The sequence below is a fragment of the Lepidochelys kempii genome, chromosome 3 (assembly GCF_965140285.1).
Source record: "Lepidochelys kempii isolate rLepKem1 chromosome 3, rLepKem1.hap1, whole genome shotgun sequence".
Classification (NCBI taxonomy): Eukaryota; Metazoa; Chordata; order Testudines; family Cheloniidae; genus Lepidochelys; species Lepidochelys kempii.
This window is the reverse complement of record NC_136382.1, coordinates 143,588,950-143,611,797: the sequence shown is the minus strand read 5'-3', so window position 1 is coordinate 143,611,797 and position 22,848 is coordinate 143,588,950. Positions and strand designations below refer to the sequence as shown.

Below are 22,848 nucleotides of genomic sequence, written 5' to 3'. Positions count from 1 at the left end.
GGAGTGGGGGATGGGGGCAGCAGCCCTCAGGCCAACGTACACGACCTCATGTGGCCCTCCTGGTGATTTGAGTTTGAGACCCCTGCTGTAGACAGACACAGCTATCCAAAGAGCAGTGCAATCTGAACTTGTGAAACAGCCAAACTATCTTGACAGTCCTGAAAAACAAGAAACTAATTTAGAAGCTTTAAACAAACGCAGCATGAGTGTTAAAAGTAATGATCATATGACCCCTGAAGCTAAGAGAAACAAATTCCAGGTAAGCTACAAAAGCCTTTCAGATGAAATATACAAAATGTGTAAAAATTCATAGCCCAACTGATATATGCCCAGCAAAATATGGACATTTTGCAGCTGTTTGCAGCACAAAAGCAGTCAGGGAGTTGACTACTATTACAGAGAACCAAGAGCCACTATTTCTGGGATCTATCATGTGTGATAACACAGAGCCTGCCTGGAGAGTGAAACTGAATATTCATGGAAAGACTATTGATTTTAAAACTGACTCAGGAGCAGAAGTGACAGTCATCTTAAAAAGGATTTATAATCACCTTCACTCCTCCCAAGGCTGAAATCACCTCTGACTATCCCTGGAGGTATTGTGAACTGTAGGGGCCAGTTCACCACAGAAACAACTTTCAAAAACAAAAGCTTTTCCAAGTGTACGTGATCAAAGGATCAAAGATCAACAACCTTCTCAGCTTCAGCGTGGTAGCCATGATGGGCCTAGTGAGAAAGGTGAAAGAACTTGGAGTATTTGGTGATACTGGATTTTTGGAAGGAGATCCAGTACAAATAACCTTAAGAGACAATGCTGAACCATATAGTGTACATATACTGCACAAGATTCCTATCCCATTGCTTCATAAAGTGGAAACTGGGTTAAAGAGAATGGAACAGAGTGATATAATTGAAAAAATCTCTGAGCCAACAGCATGGTGTGTCCCAGTGGTACGAGTTATAAAGAAAAATGGAAAAATATGAATCTGTGTGGATCTTAAACAACTTAATGAAGCAGTTGTGAGAGCAAAATATATCCTCCCCAACACTGGGTGACTTCCTCAAAGTGAAAGGAGCTACAATATTCTCAAAGCTGGATGCCTAGAGTGCCAGATCATGCTAAGGCCTGAGGTCTCACTCAACACTGACAAATGCATAACCAGAAATCAGTCTGGCTTACCTATGTGTTAGTGCTGTTAAAATAGGTATTAGAGTTATAAGACTGCATTTAGTGTTTTGACTTTATGGAATGCTTGTAGGCTGCTGCATGTATTTATCCTGCTTATAATATCTGCGTCCCATGTTATAAGTGTGACACTCGTGAACCAGGTGCCAGCACTTGACAAGGCTGTAGGTGTCAGCTGAACACTGACAAATTCTTAGATGGAAACCTGACCAGCTCTCCTCTATGTTAATATTGTTCAAGACAGGTGTTAGATATCTAAAGATGTGTTTAGCATAGGCACCGACTTCTGCTCGCGCTGGTGCGTGCTTGACCCCTCTATGCCCCCGGCCCTGCCTCAACTCCAACCTTGCTCCACCCCCATTCCAACCCCTTCCCCAATGTCCTGCCCCAACTCCGCCCCCTCCCTCCCCTTATTCCAACTCCTTCCTCAAATCTCTGCCCTCGCCCCAGCTCTTCCCCTGAGCACACCACGTTCCCACTCCTCCCCACTCCCTCCTGGAGCTTGCTATGGTGGCAAGCACTGGGAGGTAGGCGGAGGAGCAGGGCTGCGGTGTGCTCAGAGGAGGAGGTGAGGTGGGGCAGGGTCTAAGGAGGTGAGGTGGTCAGGGTGTGGAGGGGAGCTTGGCTGCCAGTGGGTGCAGAGCACCCACTAATTTTTCCCCATGGGCACTCCAGCCCCGGAGCACCCACAGAGTCAGCGCCTATGGTGTTTAGACTCTATAAAATACATGTAAGTTGCTGCATGCATTAATCTTATGTGTCATGTCTGTATCCCATGCTATAAGGTAATATGTAAGTTTTGCTTTATAACTATAAAAATGCCTGCTCTGAATTTGTGAACTCAGGCAGGAGTAGTGGTTCCCTGCCCATTCAAGGAAGACTATCAAAACTAAGTGGGCCATTGTGATGCATCATGATTAGGACTCTACCAAATTCACAGTCCATTTTGGTCAATTTCATGGTCATAGAATTTTAAAAATAATAAATTTAATGATTTCAGTTATTTAAATCTGAAATTTCATGGCCTTGTAATTGTAAGGATCCCCACCCGAAAAGGAGTTGTGGGACGGTCACAAAGTTATTGTAGGGGGGGGCTGCGGTACTGCTACCCTTACTTCTGCACTGTTGCTGGCAGGGGCGCTGCCTTCAGAGCTGGGCAGCTGGAGAGCGGCAGCTGCTGGCCATCATCCCAGCTCTGAAGGCAGAGCCACCGCCAGCAGGAGAGCAGAAGTAAGGATGGCGTGGTATGGTATTGCCACCCCTACTTCTGTGCTGCTGCCTGCAGATTTGGGCCCTCAGTCAGCAGCTGCCACTCTCCAGTCGCCCAGCTCTGAAGGCAGCAGCGCAGAAGTAAGGGTGTAAGCAAAAGTCTTCTCTGGTAACTTCCAAAAGATTGGAAGGTCCTCAGTCTATTGTTCAAAATACTCCTTATACTTGCAAATCCAGAGAATTGGAGCAGAATGAGGCAAAATGGAGATGTCTTAGGTGTCTTTTATATCCTCTGCCATGTGCATGGAAATTTACTGTCCCAAACAAAGCCCCATGTATAGAAAGTTATTGACAAAGATGGAGTTTGAGGTCACATGTCCACATCACATGCCCTTACAAATTCTGCTGAATCACCATTGGCCATTGGCTCCTTACTGTCTGAGGCGTCCTCAGGAAGAGCTATCTGGAGTCAGTACTAGCTAGCTAGTCTTCTTAATGGCCCATCAATCTTGAATAGTCCATTCATAATAGTCTGGCGAGAATGGATGTAAACTACCTTGTGGCTGTCACCCCAAGAACAAATACATTTGCGATACAAATATATAGCCAATATTCATAACTTCAGATAGAGTGGTGATACATGGATTTAACCAGGATAATCATACTTGACAGACTGTACTTTTCCATTGATACCTTACATGATATACTTCGTACAAGATTTGTTGCAATTATATAATAATGGTATCAATAATACTATAAATGGTCACTCTTTTTTTTATATAGCATCACACTTGGGCAGTCTGCCCTGAGGTTGGCACTCACACTCGTGAGCCCGCTTGACAGTATCAAGTCTGGAGAGAGGAGTTAAAAGGGGGAAAGCCCAGCTCATTGGGAGCTGATCAGAATGAGGAAGGGATTAGCTTGTGTTAGCGCCTTGAAAAAAGGCTTAGCTGGGGCCAGGGACTATGGCAGGAGTCAGGAGCCTCACTAGGGGACTCTTACATGGACTTTGTTTTCCGGAATTATGGGATTTTTCCTTTTGGGATCTGTGGAGGAGTGCACCCAGGTGGAAAGGCCTAGAGGTAGGCTGTGGTAGGAAGTGGCTCAGGGAGGAAGCAGAGAGTCTGAATAGCTTCTTATTACAGGTCCCTGGGCCAGAACCCAGAGCAGAAGGGGTGTCTGGGTTCCCCTACTGACCCAGGGACAAAGGCGGCATGGAGACACTAGCGATAAAGGCTGGAAAGGATTTAAGTCTATAGTTGAGCTGAAGATCTGGTCTGAAGCCTCTGGGTGACAGGCAGATAGGACTTGGTTTACCCTGAAAGTGGTGGGACCACATGTGACCCAGCCGGTGGGCAGAGTCATGAGAAGAAGCAGAGCACTGCAGACCTGGAGCAGCTGTCATCAGAGGGAACCAAAGGAAGAGAGCCTGCTACAGTGCACCCAGGCATGAGGGGGTGTGCCACCACTGACTCTACTCTTTGACAGGCCCACAAGAAGGGGGCAGGCACGACTGGTTGATCTGGAGCGTCCCAGCGGGAGCGCATGGCAGTGGTGTAGTGGTAAAAAAAAGAAGAAGTGGGTAAACTAACCTTTTTTGTATTCCAGGTTGGGCAGTGGCACGGCAGGCACTAAAGGTGTGCAGTATCAGTAAAATAACAGTTATACTTACAAATTAATAATAATTAATAAATGAAGGCAAGCTACAATGTGTATAGCAACAGTTCGATTTCAGAAACCAAACTCAAATTTGTTGAGGAAACATTTTGTTTCTTCCCCAAAAATAAAAGAGGGTTTGATTGCTGATGCTTCCTTTTCTACAAATTAAAAGTAAATTCTGTAAAGTTGTAAAAAATAAATGTCATACTTTTTAATGGTTGGCAGATGTATGCTGTCAATTCACACATGCAGTAGAACTGGCTTGTTGCAGATTTTTACAGGCCAGCATTTCTGTGACTGATCAGTTGCTGAGCATAACCAGCGGTAGATAACTTGCACATCAGTTGTGTTGGTTGTGCAGCCAGGATTTGTTTATCATAGGAGAGTAGGATGAGTTAAAGCTTTATTTCTTACATAAGAAGTGGGTAAATGCCTTATTCCCCAAATGAGAAGTGGGTAAACTCCAGTTATCTGTGTTTACCCTCAATTACACTTACTGGCACATGGCACAGAAATGGATGCCCTATTTTAGAGCACGGTTCCGCTCTGTGCAGGGAGCCAACCATCACCACATGTAAGGAGGATTTGCAGGAGAGAGAGGGCAGGACGAACTCTGCCCAGCCTGTAACTCTGACAAACCACAGAAACTACAGAAGTGTTGAGCTCAGACTTGGGGAAGGTGTGTTTCATGACTTGTTCTGTCATTTTCAAAAATTAATAGTTCTTGAGGGCTTTAAGAATAAACTGCCTGTGGCTAAGAAACTCCTTGGCTAAGGCTATGTGCCTTACTTTCCTACCATGTTGTCCCCAAAGAGTGAAACTAGAATCTCAGTGCGACCACAGCCCAGGTGGAGTTCTGGGGGAGCATGTGTAAGTGACTAGAGGGCTCAGATTCAAACAGTTCTGAAAGTGGTATGAATCAAAAGTCATCTAGATTTGCAGAGATTTTGTAACAGGCTCCTCCATATTCGCATAGCTGCTGCAGCTTCATACTCCTGGTTGATTTTTTTTTTTTTTTCTGTACTAAGGTGCGTGACGAACCCAAATCACATGTCCTCTTACAACAGCTCCTACATGTCAAGTATTCGATAAACACAGCCTTGGTTGATGTCCTTGTTAACCAACATATATTTCTAGAAGGTTCTGTACTTATGCTAAATTGTATATCTATGAACTCTACATCCAGAATGCCTTGTACTCATGCTGCACTTTATAGTGGAATTTACTAGTGGGTAAACTTTGTATACAACCTCTGTTCTTTGTATATGTAGAATCTGTCAGAAACAAGATGTATGTTCAGTTGAGGCTTGCCAAATATGAATAGTGGGCTAGCTACAGCTGGTACAGAGTGCTAGGGACAGTTGGCACAGATGTCTTTGTACTCAGAAAAATAGGTATGAAACTAGATAAGTAAAGGTGAGTAAGGTCTGTAATAATACAGTGGAATTTTCTATCTGTTTTAAACAAGGGGAATATAAATATGAGCAGAATTGAGCCCACACTTTGGAACAGATTGAAACTGCTGCAGGACTGTTCTCCAAATTGGTAATGTATGAACCTCTCTGTTTGCACTGATTTATCGATGTTTATTAAACTGATTGAGCCAAGTTATCTGATGTCTCATGAATTGATCATTTAAAGTGAACAACTAACATCATGTTCTAATTGATAAAATCATGGCTCCTTCCAAGTTTCTCTGCCTTCATAAGCTTACCATCCCTTGTAGTCTTTATCTGAGGATTGGACAATCAGATACTACTAGGACAAGCACTGGTAGATTAGTACCAGATTTACAAAGGTATTTTAGGTTTGGGAGCATATCAAAGAGCAACCACCCATCCTTCTCAAAAAGAAAAGGAGTACTAGTGGCATCTTAGAGACTAACCAATTTATTTGAGCATAAGCTTTTGTGAGCTACAGCTCACTTTATCGGATGCATTCAGCGGAAAATACAGTGACATTTATATACACACAGACATGAAAAATGGTTGTTATCATACACATTGTAAGGAGAGTGATCACTTAAGATGAGCTATTACCGGCAGGAGAGCGGGGGTGGGGGGCAAGAAAACCTTTTGTAGTGATAATCAAGGTGGGCCATTGCCAGCAGTTAACAGAAACGTCTGAGGAGCAGTGGGGGGTGGGGGTGGGGGGAAATAAACATGGGGAAATAGTTTTACTTTGTGTAATGACACAGCCACTCTCAGTCTCTATTCAAGCCTAAGTTAATTGTATCCAGTTTGCAAATTAATTCCAATTCAGCAGTCTCTCCTTGGAGTCTGTTTTTGAAGTCTTTTTGTTGTAATATTGTGACTTTTAGGTCAGAGATCGAGTGACCAGAGAGACTGAAGTGTTCTCCAACTGGTTTATGAATGTTATAATTCTTGACATCTGATTTGTGTCCATTTATTCTTTTACGTAGAGACTGCCCAGTCTGACCAATGTACATGGCAGAGGGGCATCGCTGGCATATTTTTCCCCATATCTGCACTACAGCAGGGGTCTCAAACATGGGGCCGCAGGGTTCTTCCCTGGGACCCGACAAGCTCCCTGCGGCCCCCCGTCCCCTCCACAGCGTGCTATGTCCCCAGCCTACATCCAGGACAGGGGTAGGCAATCTACCGCCCAGAGCCGGATCCAGCCCCTCAGGGCTTTGGAGCTGGTTTGCAGATTTGCCAACCCCGTGGTGCTGAGGACGCTGCACCGCTTCCCTGCGGCCCTGGGCGGAGGGGGAGCAGAGAACTCCTGTGAGCTGTTCTTGCCTGTGATTACCTCCTCCAAAGCTCCCATTGGCTGGGAAAGGGGAAGCGCGGCCAATGGGAGCTTCAGGGGAGATACCCACAAGCAAGAACTGCTCACAGGAGTTCTCTGCTCCCCCTCCCCCTGGGGCTGCAGGGACAGGGTGCCCACCGCCTCCCGGAGCGGAGTGGAGCGGCACGGGGCTGGGGCCGGGGCCAGGGCAGGCAGGGAGCCTACCCTGGCCCCGGTGCACGCCCCTGCCACCCTGGAGCCGCTCTAGGTAAAGAGCGCCGGGCTGGAACCCAAACCGCTCCTGCACCCCAACCTCCCTGCCCTGAGCCCCCTGCTGCACCCTGCACCCCAACACCCTGCCACACCCTGCACTCCCTTCCGCACCCCAAACCCCTGTCCTGAGCCTCCTGCCACACCCCACACCCATCCTGCACCCCAACTACCTGCTCTGAGCCCCCTGTCGCACCCCAACCCCCTGCTGCACCCCACACTCCCTCCTGCACCCCAAACCCCTGTCCTGAGCCCCCTGCCACATCCACACCCGTCCTGCACCCCAACCCCCTGCCCTGAGCCCCCTGCTGCACCCCGCGGGCAGGGGCGGGGGTGGAGTGGGGGATGGGGGCAGTGGCCCTCGGGCCAACGAACGAGTCCTCATGTGGCCCTCCTGGCGATTCCAGTTTCAGACCCCTGCAGTACAGCATCTTTCACCCAAAGATCTGCAAATGGTTTACAAATATTAATGAATTAATCCTTACAACAGCCCCATGAGCCAGGGAATAAAGAATCATTATCCCATTGTAGAGACGGAGCAACTCTTGTACAGTGGATAAGTGCCTTGCTCACGGTTACTTGGGTAATGTGTGGAAGAGCCAGCCAGGACTACAGACTACAGACCTCCTGTCGTGAGCGCTGTTCCCCGAAGCATCCTTCCTCCTGTCACGTCTTCTGCTTAGGTCCAGTATGTGCCTTTCAACGGGTGGGTGAGCTTTTGTGTTTCCTTAGCCTCCTCTCGCTCAGTTCACTTTCGAAAACCGCCATCCTGTTGAAGCGCAGGTTGGTCCTGTGCTGCGAGGGTGCTCTGGGTGGCTCCCTGGGGCGGGGCTCGCTGTGCAGTAATGTTTTTCTGTTTCACATTTCTAGTTCTCGGCCCTTTATTGCTATAGCCGAACAGACATTTTAGTATTAACCCTTGCATGAAGCACAGCGCTAAATATTCCTACTGAGCTTCTGACACCTTTATATACTTTCCCATCTCCAGTGGGAACCGGGTTTTTGGTCCAAAGATTGTCTAGGGAAAGGGAAAGACGCTGACATAGGGAGCCTGGTCCAAAGCCCACTGAGATCAATGGGAATCTTCCCAGGGACTTCAGCGCGCTGCGCAGCAAGCCCTCTCCAGACGCCCACAGGAGGGGCAGATGGTCGGAGCGCAGGTGAGGGGCGCGGGATTCCCGGCCTGAGGGGCCAGTCTAGTCGGGCCGCCCCTCCCTGCCCCAGCTCCCCCTCCCTCGAGGAGGGGCTCCGCAGCCTAGTCAGCCCAAGTGGAGGCAGCCCGGCTGGGCGGGGTGACCGTTGCTCTATTAAGGCAGGGGCTGGCGGTGGCTTGGGCTGCCCTGTCGCCACCCCTAGCATGCAGTGCTCCCCGAGCCTGGTGCTCGCCCTCAGCTCCCTCCTGGGCGCCCTGGGGTTCCTGCTGCTCTGCCTCAACCTCCGTGCCCCGTCCAGGTACGGGAAACACCAGGAGAAGCCGGGCAAGCCCTGGGCCAGGCTGCCTGCCCGCTGCGCCTGGTTCCTGCAGGAGCTGCCCTCCTTCTTGGTGCCCGCGCTGCTGCTGGCGCTGCGCAGCCCGCCGCGCCTGGAGCCCCTGGGCTGCCGGCTGCTCTGCGGCATGTTCTGCGCGCACTACTTCCACAGGTAACGCGAGCCCCCGCCGCCGCGGCGTGGCGGGCGGCAGGAGCGGGGTGGGGCGAGGGCTCGCTGCGGGGCTCGCTGGGTGGCGAAGGGTCTCTGGGTGGCTCCCTGGGGAGGTCTCGCTGGGTGGCGAAGGGTCTCTGGGTGGCTCCCTGGGGAGGTCTCGCTGGATGGCGAAGGGTGTCTGGGTGGCTCCCTGGGGAGGTCTCGCTGGGTGGAGAAGGGTCTCTGGGTGGCTCCCTGGGGAGGTCTCGCTGGATGGCGAAGGGTGTCTGGGTGGCTCCCTGGGGAGGTCTCGCTGGGTGGAGAAGGGTGTCTGGGTGGCTCCCTGGGGAGGTCTCGCTGGATGGCGAAGGGTCTCTGGGTGGCTCCCTGGGGAGGTCTCGCTGGGTGGAGAAGGGTCTCTGGGTGGCTCCCTGGGGAGGTCTCGCTGGGTGGCGAAGGGTCTCTGGGTGGCTCCCTGGGGAGGTCTCGCTGGATGGCGAAGGGTGTCTGGGTGGCTCCCTGGGGAGGTCTCGCTGGGTGGAGAAGGGTCTCTGGGTGGCTCCCGAGGGGGGGTGGGATCGCTGGATGGCGAAGGGTGTCTGGGTGGCTCCCTGGGGAGGTCTCGCTGGGTGGAGAAGGGTCTCTGGGTGGCTCCCTGGGGAGGTCTCGCTGGGTGGAGAAGGGTCTCTGGGTGGCTCCCTGGGGAGGTCTCGCTGGGTGGAGAAGGGTGTCTGGGTGGCTCCCTGGGGAGGTCTCGCTGGGTGGCGAAGGGTCTCTGGGTGGCTCCCGAGGGGGGGTGGGATCGCTGGATGGCGAAGGGTGTCTGGGTGGCTCCCTGGGGAGGTCTTGCTGGGTGGAGAAGGGTCTCTGGGTGGCTCCCTGGGGAGGTCTCGCTGGGTGGAGAAGGGTCTCTGGGTGGCTCCCTGGGGAGGTCTCGCTGGGTGGAGAAGGGTGTCTGGGTGGCTCCCTGGGGAGGTCTTGCTGGGTGGAGAAGGGTCTCTGGGTGGCTCCCTGGGGAGGTCTCGCTGGGTGGAGAAGGGTCTCTGGGTGGCTCCCTGGGGAGGTTTCACTGGGTGGAGAAGGGTGTCTGGGTGGCTCCCTGGGGAGGTCTTGCTGGGTGGAGAAGGGTCTCTGGGTGGCTCCCTGGGGAGGTCTCACTGGGTGGCGAAGGGTGTCTGGGTGGCTCCCTGGGGGGGCAGGGGGAGCTCTCTGGGTGGCTCTCGGGGTGGGAGCTCACTGGGTGGTGAAGGGTCTCTGGATGGCTCACTGGGGGGGCTTGCGGGAGCTCACTGGGTGGCGAAGGGTCTCTGGGTGGCTCCCGAGGGGGGGTGGGATCGCTGGATGGCGAAGGGTGTCTGGGTGTTTCCCTGGGGGGGGTGAGGGGCTCACTGGGTGGCGAAGGGTGTCTGGGAGGCTCCCTGGGGGGGAGGGGTGGGATGGCTGGGTGGAGAAGGGTCTCTGGGTGGCTCTTGGCAGGGGAGCTCGCTGGGTGGAGAAGGGTCTCTGGGTGGCTCTCGGGGGGGGAGCTCGCTGGGTGGAGAAGGGTCTCTGGGTGGCTCTCGGTGGGGGAGCTCGCTGGGTGGTGAAGGGTCTCTGGGTGGCTCTCGGGGTGGCAGAACTCACTGGGTGGCCCCCCGGGGGGGTGGGCTCGCTGACTGGTGAAGTGTCTCTGGGTGGCTCTCTAGGGGGGCGGGCTCGCTGGGTGGCAAAGGGTGTCTGGTGGCTCTGTAGGGGAGAGGAGGCTTGCTGGGGTGTGTGTGTGTGCGGGCTCTCGCAGTGGGCTGGCGGTGCAGACGGTGGCTCTGACCCCAGTGGAAGGGTCTGGGTGCTGGATTTCTACCTTGGCTCCCTCCTGTGACTGGCGAGGTGATGCTCCTGGCCCTGTTCACTGCCGACTGGATCAGTCTGAACGACCGGATTCGGGTTAAGACGCTGAAGTTGGTTCTTTACTCCCGGTTCCTTGTTAAGTGCCTCCTTATTCAAAGGCCAAACTTATTTCAAATGGCCACGTCCCACTTTTAGAAATGTCATCCATGGAATGTGGTCAAAACTTTTAATTTCTAATCGCCTGTCAGTGTCTCAGTAATTATCCATGAATTTAAATAATCCAGTCAGAGGATGGGTGGTGACCGGCTGGCTGTGACAAAATGAGGCTCAGGTCACCTGGCCCCCTCAACATGTTCTGAAGGCTCTGGGAGGTATCACTCACTTTGCTCCTGTGCAGTGTGCTGTAAGATGTGAGGTCCCTACCACAGTTGCCAAATTTCAGTGGCAAATAAGCATCCTGACTTTCACAATAAGCCAAAAATCAAGCTAATCCCATTTCAAAACAAGGCCAAAACAAGCCAGTCCCTAAGAACCCCAACTCTCTATGTGACTAGATCCCCCGGCACACAATCTGGGGCTGTGCTGGGCCCACTGTGCACCCCTGATTCTCTCACCACCTTACCCCTGCTTGTTTCCCCTTGCCCCTGCTTGCTGGGAGCCGATCAAAAAAAAGAAGCTACAAGCAACAAGCTACAAGCCAAAGAAGCAACAAGCTACAAGCCAAAAACTAGCCAACAAGCAACTCACAAGCCAATTAAGCCAAAAACATGCCCAATTTCTGCGTTTTTTTCATGGGTTTGTAATGTCTGGTCCCAACCCCGCTTCCATATTGCAAATGGTGCATTAATAAGGAACTGCGTTTTGCCTGGCTGCATGTGACAAAAATGTCTTGGTCAGCTCAAGTGACATGTCCCTGTGACTGTCCTGTGGTTCCGAAGGAGCTGGGACATCCCACTCTCTGACCTGAAGCTTTGTTCTTGTGCAATATGCTGCCCCATGTCAGATCTCACACCTCTTCCATATTGTACAGGGCTTGAATAGGGATCTGGGGGTTCACTGACTCTAGGTGACAAATTGTGACTTCGGTCACTCCCCACAACTGTCAGACTGTTCTGAAGGAGCTGGGACATGTCACTTCCTGACCCACAGGTTTGTTCTTGAGCACTATGGTGTGAGATGTGATTCCATCCCCCCATTTCATTTTGTAGATGGAGTTTGAATAGGAGCTGGGTTTCAACTGGCTGTGCTTGACAAAATAGGTATTGAGTCAACCCTAGTGACACCTCCCTGTGACTGTTCTTTCATGATGCAGAGTTAAGCATATGCCACTCCCAGAAGTGAACCTTTATTTCCGGTCTGACAAATTTATTACCCCAATTTTAAATATGTGCTTTCTTTGTTAGTAAACATACAATATTCTTTTGTATATTTTCTTTGTAAATATCAACAAAAAGCAGTATTTAGCCAATTTGTTGGAAATCCGGCTGTAAAGTTTTAACAAATTATATGATAATTACAAATGAAGAAGTCTATAGGAACTTTGTTTTGTTGTTAGATTAATTAAAAACAGGGAAAATGGCTAAAGTTACCAAAAATTGTTTGTTATAAATCTAGAAACATTTGTTATGTTTAGTGTTGTCTTTTCCCTGTTACACAACAAAAATAATAGGAAGACACTACCAGGGTGCAGGTGACTCTCAAATAATCTTGTTTATTAACTGTATGCAAATGTACAAGACCTAGCTTAATGCACACTTCTGTTCTGAGTGGTTTCTGATAGCTTCTAAAACATAGAAAACAGTGAGCACCACTACAGCACTCAAAAACTACGTGAAGGAATACTATTCTATATCTTTCTTTGAAGGAGCTAGCATCTGTAGTGTTGCTGTGAAATTCATATAATAGTAATGTGGCTTGGTACAGTTCAATGGAATCTGGAGAACTCTTTAGGCTGGAATATCTCCACCTCGATTCCTTTTTAATTCCAAAATTCCATCATGAAGTCCTCAGTTTTACCAAGTTTCTGGATCCATACAAAATGGTTCCCAGTGTTATATGTTATCCCAACAACTTTGTACCTATAATGACAACACCTTTTCTTTAATAATTTAAAATAATAATTTAAAAATTTTACTGTTAATACAAATAACTTTGATTACTTTTATTGAACTAATCAATGCTATTTTCAAGTTACATGGAAAAGAGGACAGATGAAGGATTTTTCTGGGGTGGGAACATTTCATTTTTGTCTGAATAGTCAGTGAATGGTATTTGAAAATATGCAGGCCAGTACTTTCATAGAATCATAGAATCATAGAATATCAGCGTTGGAAGGGACCCCAGAAGGTCATCTAGTCCAACCCCCTGCTCGAAGCAGGACCAATTCCCAGTTAAATCATCCCAGCTAGGGCTTTGTCAAGCCTGACCTTAAAAACCTCTAAGGAAGGAGATTCTACCACCTCCCTAGGTAATGCATTCCAGTGTTTCACCACCCTCTTAGTGAAAAAGTTTTTCCTAATATCCAATCTAAACCTCCCCCACTGCAACTTGAGACCATTACTCCTCGTTCTGTCATCTGCTACCATTGAGAACAGTCTAGAGCCATCCTCTTTGGAACCCCCTTTCAGGTAGTTGAAAGCACCTATCAAATCCCCCCTCATTCTTCTCTTCTGCAGACTAAACAATCCCAGTTCCCTCAGCCTCTCCTCATAACTCATGTGTTCCAGTCCCCTAATAATTTTTGTTGCCCTTCGCTGGACTCTCTCCAATTTATCCACATCTTTCTTGAAGTGTGGGGCCCAAAACTGGACACAGTAGTCCAGATGAGGCCTCACCAATGTCGAATAGAGGGGAACGATCACGTCCCTCGATCTGCTCACTATGCCCCTACTTATACTTATACTTATATTTTGAGATGCATCCACAAAATACATCTTGTTTTCTTTTAACTTACGTGCTGTCATGCACAGAAATCTCTGATGGAAATAGCAGAATGTCAAATTTTTGAATCTTTCTGTGATCAGACTTAACTGTCAGCGTAATGATAAGGTGCATGGTTCACCATTAATGAAATTATACATATTTAGTTGATGTAATCCGATTGCCCTTGTTCACTTTGACTCTGAAATTGTAAAAGAAGTAAAATGTTGTTATTTATTGTTATAAAAATATTTTAATTAATTGAGCAATTGTTGCTGTTGTTAGTGTTATCACTGGTTACACCTATACAAACAACAAGGAGTCTGGAGGCACCTTAAAGACTGACAGATTTATTTGGGCATAAGCTTTCGTGGGTAAAACACCACTTCTTCAGATGCATGGAGTGAAAATTACAGATGCAGGCATTATATAATGACACATGAAGGGAAGGGAGTTACCTCACAAGTGGAGAACCAGTGTTGGCAAAGCCAATTCGATCAGGGTGGATGTAGTCCACTCCCTATAATAGATGAGGAGGTGTCAATTCCAGGAGAGGGAAAGCTGCTTTTGTAATGAGCCAGCCACTCCCAGTCCCTATTCAAGCTTGTTCAAAACTGCAGAAACAGACTTCAAAGAGAAACAGCAGAACTAAAATTCATTTGCAAATTTAACACCATTAATTTGGGCTTGAATAGCTCTTTTCCACCCAGACTGCTTGTTGTTTTTGTTTCAGAGTAACAGCCATGTTAGTCTGTATTCCCAAAAAGAAAAGGAGTACTTGTGGCACCTTAGAGACTAACCAATTTATTTGAGCATAAGCTTTCGTGAGCTACAGCTCACTTCATCGGATGCGTACTGTGGAAAGTACACAAGATCTTTTTATACACACAAAGCATGAAAAAATGGGTGTTTACCACTACAAACTGTTTTCTCTCTGCCCACCCCACTCTCCTGCTGGTAATAGCTTATCTAAAATGATCACTCTCCTTACCATGTGTATGATAATCAAGGTGGGCCATTGATTAAGGAGAGTGATCACTTTAGATAAGCTATTACTAGCAGGAGAGTGGGGTGGGGGGAGAGAAAACCTTTTTTAGTGGTAAACACGCATTTTTTCATGCTTTGTGTGTATAAAAAGATCTTGTGTACTTTCCACAGTACGCATCCGATGAAGTGAGCTGTAGCTCACGAAAGCTTATGCTCAAATAAATTGGTTAGTCTCTAAGGTGCCACAAGTACTCCTTTTCTTTTTGTTGTTTTTGTGGATACAGACTACCACGGCTACCCCCAATACTTGGTTACACCTATATTTCAGCATTCCTGAGGATTTGTATTAAAAGGCCCCGTTTTGCATAAAGGGAATTTTCTTTGTGAATTTCTGCATAGAATTGCTGCATAACTTAGTGGTATCTGCCTCTCCCTAAGGAGGTATTTACAGTCTGTAATCCTGACACCACCATTGACTGCTCCAAACATCCACATGGAGGGGGAAACTGATAAAGGTGTGGGTGCAGAGGGGCTAGTAAAAGCGTTTAATAGATTGAGACATTTTCTGGCCAGAGGAGACCATTAGATCATTAGTCAGTGTCTGACCTCCTGTATATTACCATAGAATTTCATCCAGTTTCTCCTATATTGAGCCTGGTAACTATTCTTTTTATTATTATTAATAATTTTTATTGATTTTCATAAAGAAGCAGGCAATGAAAAATATAAGAAGATAAATGACTTCCATTTTGATATTTTTTCCAAATATCAGGGTCGAGACTCACAGCTGAACCCAGACCCAGCTCATTGCTCTCAGATGACTCAGCTAATGAAACAGGCCTCCCGATTGGCTGAAGACTCCCTCAGCCACAGTCTTAAACCCCACAGCAGGCCTGGGTTTCTGGCTCTCAACAGCATTCCATGCCCGCAGCTGCATTTCTATTCCTGCTCTCAGCTCCCATCATGTTCCCCGCACTTGCTCTGGAACCCACTTCTGTATCTTGCTCCCTGACCCTGGTTCCACTTCTGTTTTCCTACTACTGGTTTCCTGTTCCTGGCCCTCCCTTCTTGCTCCTGTCCTCACTCTGACGGATAGTCTGGCTCCAACTCTTGGCTCCAGCTTGTTCCCCAGACTTGGCATTTGGTTTCTGGCCGTTGCTCTGACAGCTGATACCTGGTCTCTGGCTGTCAGCTCTGGCTCGCTCCCCACACTTGATAACTCAGCTCCTGACTTGGCCACTAGGCCTGACTACCTCTGTTCCAACCAGTAGGCAAGGCAGCCACAGCCCAGTTGTTATAGCAAATCACTATATTTAGTCATACATATAATCACTATATGCTTCACTGGATCTACAATAGAAGTAAGCAATTATGCAGTTTTGTAACTCATTAAAGCTGCAAGACCAGACAATACAAAACCAGACAACACTACATAGACATAACATGTTAAGGGGGATTAACAGTAATAATATAGAAAACATATATGAATAGGGAGAAGAAACAAACAGGAGATAGGGGAGGGGAAAGAAAAAGGAGGGGTTAGGTAGACTGGAGGTTTGGCATTCTTCGAGTCATCTCAATATTTTTATCCAAATGTATCTAGAAAGAGGATCCAAATTTCTTCAAAAATCATATAATTGATCTATATGGCAATACCAATAATCTGTGTTTGACTAACATGTATCTTCTAGAATGGCATACACTCTTGATTTGAAGACATCAAGAGATAGAGAATCAACCACTTCCTTTGGTAGTTTATTCCATTGGTTGATTGCCCTCACTTTTAAAAGTTTGAACATAAATTTCTAATTTGATTTTGTCTGCCGTTAACTTCCAGTCATTGGTTCTTGTTCTGCATTTCTCAGATAGATTAAAAAACCCTTTATTACCCATGTGTACTTGTATACCATAATCTAGACATGTCACAGTCTTCTTTTTGATAAACTAAACAAATTGATCTCTTTAAGTCTCTCACTGTATGGCATTTTCTCCAGCTTTTGAATAATTTTTTTGGCTCTTTTCTGTGCCTTTTCCAAGTTTTTCAACATCCTTTTAAAAATGTGGACAGCAGAATTGGGTACAGTATTCTAATATGAGTCTCACAATACCATAAACAGAGGTAAAATCAGTTTCCTACTCATATATCCAAGGATCACATTTGCTCTTTTTATCACAGCAGTGGGAACACATGTTCAGTTGCTTGTCCATTTCATTCATGACTTGGATAATGGAGAGGAGACTATGCTTGTAAAATTTGTGGATGATGCAAAGCTTGGAGGGATTGCAAGGATTTTGGATGACAGAGTTAGCATTCAAAATGACCTTGGACAAGTCTGAAATTAACAAAATGCCATTCCATAAAGACAAGTGCAAAGAAATACATCCAGGAAGGAAAAATCAAACAGACAACTAGAAAATGGGCAATAGCTGGCTATGCAATAATACTTCAGAAAAGATTCTGGGGGTTATACTGGATCACAAATTGAATATGAGCCAACAATGTGATGCTGTGACAAAAAAGGAGTATTAACAGGCATGTTGCGTGTAAGACACAGGAGGTAATTGTTCCTCTCTACGTGGCACTGGTGAGGCCTCAACTGGAGTATTGTCCAATTCTGGGCACCACACTTTAGGAAAGATGTGGACAAACTGAAGAGTGCCTAGAAGACAGCTACAAAAATCATAAAGGGCTTAGAAAACCTGACAAATGAGGAAAGTTTTTAAAAACTGGGCATGTTTAATCTGGAGAAAGAAGACTGAGTGGGGACTTGATAACATTCTTAAAGTATGTTAAGAGCTATTAGAAAGAGGACGGTTATCAATTGTTCTCTGTGTCCACTGAAGGGAGGACAAGAAGTAATGGGCTTAATCTGCAGCAAGGGAGACTTAGGTTAGGCATTAGGAAAAACTTTCTAATTGTATGGATAGTTAAACTCTGGAACAGACAGCCAAGGGAGGTTGTGAAATCCCCATCACTGGATGTTTTTCAGAACAGGTTGGACAAATACCTGTCAAGGATGGTCTGGGCATACTTCATCCTGGCTCTGTATGGGGAGACAGACTTTATGGATCTTGAGGTCCCTTCCAGCCTTACAGCTCTATGAAGTTATGATCCCTAAATCCTTTTCAGAATCACTGCTTTCAAGGACACAATTCTCCCGTCGCCTCCGTTTGGTACTTACGGCCTGCATTCCTTGTTCCTAGATGTATTAAAACATATTTTGTTTGAATCCGACTGCTCTGTCCTCTTCATTATTTACCAGTCTGCTAATCTTTGTATCATCTACCAAACTTCAACAGCAGTGATTTTATATTTACTTCCAGTTGTTAATGAAAATGTTGAATAGTGTTGCGCCTAGTATTGATCTCTCCAAAACCCCACTAGAAACACCCACATTCTGTGATGATTATCTACCATCAACTACTTTTTGAGTCCTGCCAATTAGCTATTTTGTAATCCATTTAAAATGTGCTTTATGGGTATTGGATAGTGCTAACTTTTTAACCAGAATGTTGTGCAGTTCTAAGTATATTGTATCTATTTTATGGAGGCCCTTATTCTGCAGTGATGAGCATGGCATCTGAGCACCTTCCAGCAGCGCATAAAGCAATGTAACTACACAACTCTTGTATGGTGTTTTTTCTCTCATCTGATCCCAGGGATAGGAACATGTGAAGGGGAGTATATTGTTTTGGCAGGGTTTTAGCTTTTTTGTTTGTTTGTTTTTGTTATTTAAATATATGTGTTGCTTTGTGTTTGTTGGAGAAGGCAAGATCAAAGAAATGTGCCTTGCAGTTGGAGCAGAAGGTGGTGAGGTTTGTGATGGTTCCTGAGGGAGTTCATTCCACAGTTTAAAATTGACCGCAGAGAAAGTTCTTATCTACTACACAGACAAGCTTTACCCTACTGCAGAGAGTTCCGTTGTGGCTGAGGAGTGGAGTTGTTGACCATAGTCTCTGTTCCTGGAGCTTAGGAAATCTTTTGGATATCCTGGGCCCACGCCATTGTGCACCTTAAAGATAAGGAACGGGACCTTGAACTTGATTCAAAATCCTACAGGAAGCCACTGTAAGGAGGAAGGACAGGTATGTGATGTATGCATGATAGCCTCTGTTGCTGAGGAGGTGCCTTGCAGTGTTCTGTACTAGTTGGAGTTTCCTAAGTGCTGACAGCTTCATGCCCAAGTATATTGCATTGCTGTAGCCGAAAGGTGAGGAAGGCATGAATAACTGAGGCCAGGTCATTGTCTTCTAGGATGGGATGGAGTCTCCTAGCTGGTCGGAGATGGCAGTATATCTCGCGCTGCAACATGGCTGCAAATTCTTTACCTTTGTTAACCAAACTAGAAATGCCATTAAAAAAAAGAAAAATCAAGTTTGTTTGACAAGACCTATTTTCCATGAAACCATGTTGACTGTAATTAATTGTATTCCTATTCTTTAATTCTTTAGCAATTGAATCCTATATCAGCTTTTCCATTGTTTTGCCCAAGACTGATGTCAAGCTAACCTGCCTACAGTTACACAGGGCATACTGCTTGCACTTTTTGAATATTTCACAATATTAGTATTCTTTCAGTCTTCTGGAATTTCCCTGGTATTCTAAAATGTATTTAAAATTAAAATTGATGGGCCAGAGATCTTCCTAGCTCACTTTTTATAACTCTTGGGTACAAGTTATTAGGGAATTCTGATGGTCTGGAAAGTAGTTCATCAGTCTCATGTGATGCAAATATATCATCCTGCTTCTTTTAAATACAGACAGAAATATTTATTGAACACTTTCTGCGTCATTGCTAACAGTTCTACCGACTCTATCTAATAATGTGTCTATTCACCTATACCATTGCTGGGATTTCCTTAGTTACGAATATTCTTTAAAAACTCCTTCTTATTGTCAGGTTTCAGAGTAGCAGCCGTGTTAGTCTGTATTCGCAAAAAGAAAAGGAGTACTTGTGGCACCTTAGAGACTATCCAATTTATTTGAGCATAAGCTTTTGTGAGCTACAGCTCACTTCATCGGATGCAATATTGCGACTTTTAGGTCAGAGATCGAGTGACCAGGGAGATTGAAGTGTTCTCCGACTGGTTTATGAATGTTATAATTCTTGACATCTGATTTGTGTCCATTTATTCTTTTACGTAGAGACTGTCCAGTTTGACCAATGTACATGGCAGAGGGGCATTGCTGGCACAGGATGGCATATATCACACTGGTAGATGTGCAGGTGAACGAGCCTCTGATAGTGTGGCTGGTGTGATTAGGCCCTATGATGGTGTCCCCTGAACAGATATGTGGACACAGTTGGCAACGGGCTTTGTTGCAAGGATAGGTTCCTGGGTTAGTGGTTCTGAGGTGTGGTGTGTGGTTGCTGGTGAGTATTTGCTTCAGGTTGGGGGGCTGTCTGTAGGCAAGGACTGGCCTGTCTCCCAAGATTTGTGAGAGTGATGGGTCATCCTTCAGGATAGGTTGTAGATCCTTGATGATGCATTGGAGAGGTTTTAGTTGGGGGCTGTGGGTGATGGCTAGTGGCGTTCTGTTACTTTCTTTGTTGGGCCTGTCCTGTAGTAGGTGACTTCTGGGTACTCTTCTGGCTCTGTCAATCTGTTTCTTCACTTCAGCAGGTGGGTACTGTAGTTGTAAGAATGCTTGATAGAGATCTTGTAGGTGTTTGTCTCTGTCTGAGGAGTTGGAGCAAATGCAGTTGTATCGTAGAGCTTGGCTGTAGACAATGGATCGTGCGGTGTGGTCTGGGTGAAAGCATGGCTTTTTGTTCATCTAATAAACTCTCCTTTAAGAATTCCCAATTTTCATGCATGTTTTCCTGTCTATCTTTTTCTTCCAATCAATTTCACTCATAATTTTCCTCATCTTTGAGAGAGTAACCCTCTTGCAGCACCAAGTTTATATATTACTTGTTCGGACTGTCCTCTGTTTGCCCATATTGAATGTAATCAGGTTATGATCACACATCCCTAGGCAACCACCAACATCCAGTCCAGTGATTAGTTCTTTATCTGTCCTATTGAGGACCAAAATAGAGCTACCTTGTATTGGGTGCAGCACCTTCTGTGCTAGAAAATTATGATCTGTAATTTTTAATTACTGGAATGATGTTTTATTACTGGCTGCATGAGTTCTCCAGAATATGTCTCCCAAATTGAACTCCCCATAACAACATTGTTTCTGGCAAAACATTAAGCACCTGTCTGTAAAGAGGAACTCATCCTGTTCTCTGGTTTGAGTCAGTGGCCTGTAACAGACCCCCACCAGATGCCAAATTGGGCTTTGTTAGTTAGCACATTGATCCATATACATTCAGAATTCTGTGGTTCTGAGTTACTGATAACTCTAAAACAAGTAAGATGTCTTTAATATCATGTGTCACCCCCATCCTCTTTTACCCATTCTCTTCTTCCTAAACACATTCTAGCCAGTCATGTGAATTGTCCCACCAAGTTTTAGTAATGCCAGTTATATAATTTTTTCCCTCATCAATGAGAATTGCTAATTAATTCTTAGTTGTTACCCAGACTCCTAGGTTTGGTATATAAGCAATTGAAAAATTTCTTCTCTTCACATTCTTTGCCACATCAGTGCCATTTGTTCATGACATCTTGAGTTTGAGTTTTGTACTGCATTTGCCTCCTTAGCACCCTACCCTGGTATTGGTAGTTTAATGCCCTCCTAGCTGCTCCAGCTAGTCTCCAACAAAGCTGTACCATTGTGACCCAAAATAATCATTAGTGAATTATTGAGTCTTTGTGTGAGTCAGAATCCCAGAAGAGATTTTAACAGGGAATCAATTTAACCTCCCGTATGATGTGGGAAGTCTGCAGCTTGTTGAAGATGAAGACCCTTTGGATATCTGCATACCACCCTCAGACTGATGAGCTGGTTGAGTGGTTTAATCAGACCTTGAAGAAAATGCTCCCAAAGTTATTCACTCAGGACCTTCGACATTGGGATCAGCTACTCACAGCATTACTGTTTGCTATTTGGGAAGTACTACAGACCTCAAAGGGGTCACCTGCAATGTGATTACACAATAATGACATTGTGGGGATCACCCAGATGGGTAAGAAATCCTATTATCACCTGCCCTGTAATGCTGGGGGCCTTTGTGCTGTGCAGCATTGATTCAATTTCCTGACAAATACAAGGGCTCCCCCTGGCTTCTATCAGCCTAGTTACTTTTTGCAGGATGACACCAACAGCCCTTCCAGTCCCGAGTCTCCCCACATCCATTCTCCCCGAGATCTTAAGTACCAGGCACTCAGACTGTTCCCCCAATTATCAATTCCCTTTGACACACAAACAGCACAAGATTTGCACACCAGACACTATCTTGGGATCAAAATAAACAAAAGGTTTATTTAATAGAAAAACCACAGAGTCAAAGATGAAATAGTCCTAGTTCTTCTAAACCAATTAATTTTACATCCAAACAACTTCAGGGTGCTGGGCATGTTTTTGCTGAATTCAGGCTGATGTGGCACAGTTGATTTAAGAAAAAGAAATTATGTCTGCAAGGTGGACTATTTGGGCAAAATTCACCCCTGGCCTAATTGCATTGGACCAGATTCTGACCTCAGCTACACTGGCTTAAATCTGGAGTTACACCAGTGACTCCAAAAGGAGTTACTCAAAACTTAAACCAGTGTAGTTAAGATTATTGGGGGAAGGAGTCCCTTATGGTTAAAACATAGAACTGTGGACCAGTACATCTGGATTCTATTCCCAGTTCCAAAATTTAAGCATGCAAAGATTGCTGGCTGTGGCTGCTGAGTTTGTACTCCACTGCGGAACAGAGAGCTGTAGCAGGAAGGAGTGCTGCTTCTGAAGAGGCCAAAGAAAGGTGGATGCTGAAGGCTGCCTAGTGAGTGTGACTGCTGCTTTTGAAAGATCATGGAGCCTAAAATAAACCCAGGAGGGCTACAGAGAAGCTCAGGAGAAAAGCAGAAGACTTGTTGGACTTTGATACCCCGGATAGGGTTTCCAGTTTTGGTTTGACGTGTTCCTGGAGATTTCATCACATGACATAATCTTTAATTAAAAATCAATCTTTAATTCTTGGAGACTCCAGGACAATCCTAGAGGATTAACAATCCTAATCCTGGAAGAGGTGGACTCATGGGGCTTAGGAAGAGAGCTAAGTCACCACAGTGATTGTCATCTGAATGCCTTGGGGCTGGTGAGTCCACGGGTTCACATTCAGCTAAAACGGTTCAGCCCCTTCTGAGAACAGGTTATGAAAAAATACACTGTTTGGCCCACACTCAGAAAATTCTTATAACTGTTTTGTTGAGACATTCTAGCCTCCCGTGCACTGGAGCAGGGACTTTAAACTTTGCAGAGGGACCATTCTGAGTCAAGGACGTGCCTTTGATTATTCCTGTAAAAAGCTGTCCAAATC

General features: G+C 46.2%; 1 protein-coding gene across 1 annotated transcript in view; it reads left to right on the top strand.

Moving 5' to 3' along the window:
- Positions 1-8,432: 8,432 nt before the first annotated feature.
- SRD5A2 (steroid 5 alpha-reductase 2) overlaps positions 8,433-22,848 on the top strand; it is a 55,918-nt gene continuing 41,502 nt past the window's right edge. Inside the window, exon 1 of the mRNA XM_073335273.1 lies at positions 8,433-8,716. Within this exon, the coding sequence (XP_073191374.1) occupies positions 8,433-8,716 (284 nt within the window). The remainder of the gene's footprint in view (positions 8,717-22,848) is intronic.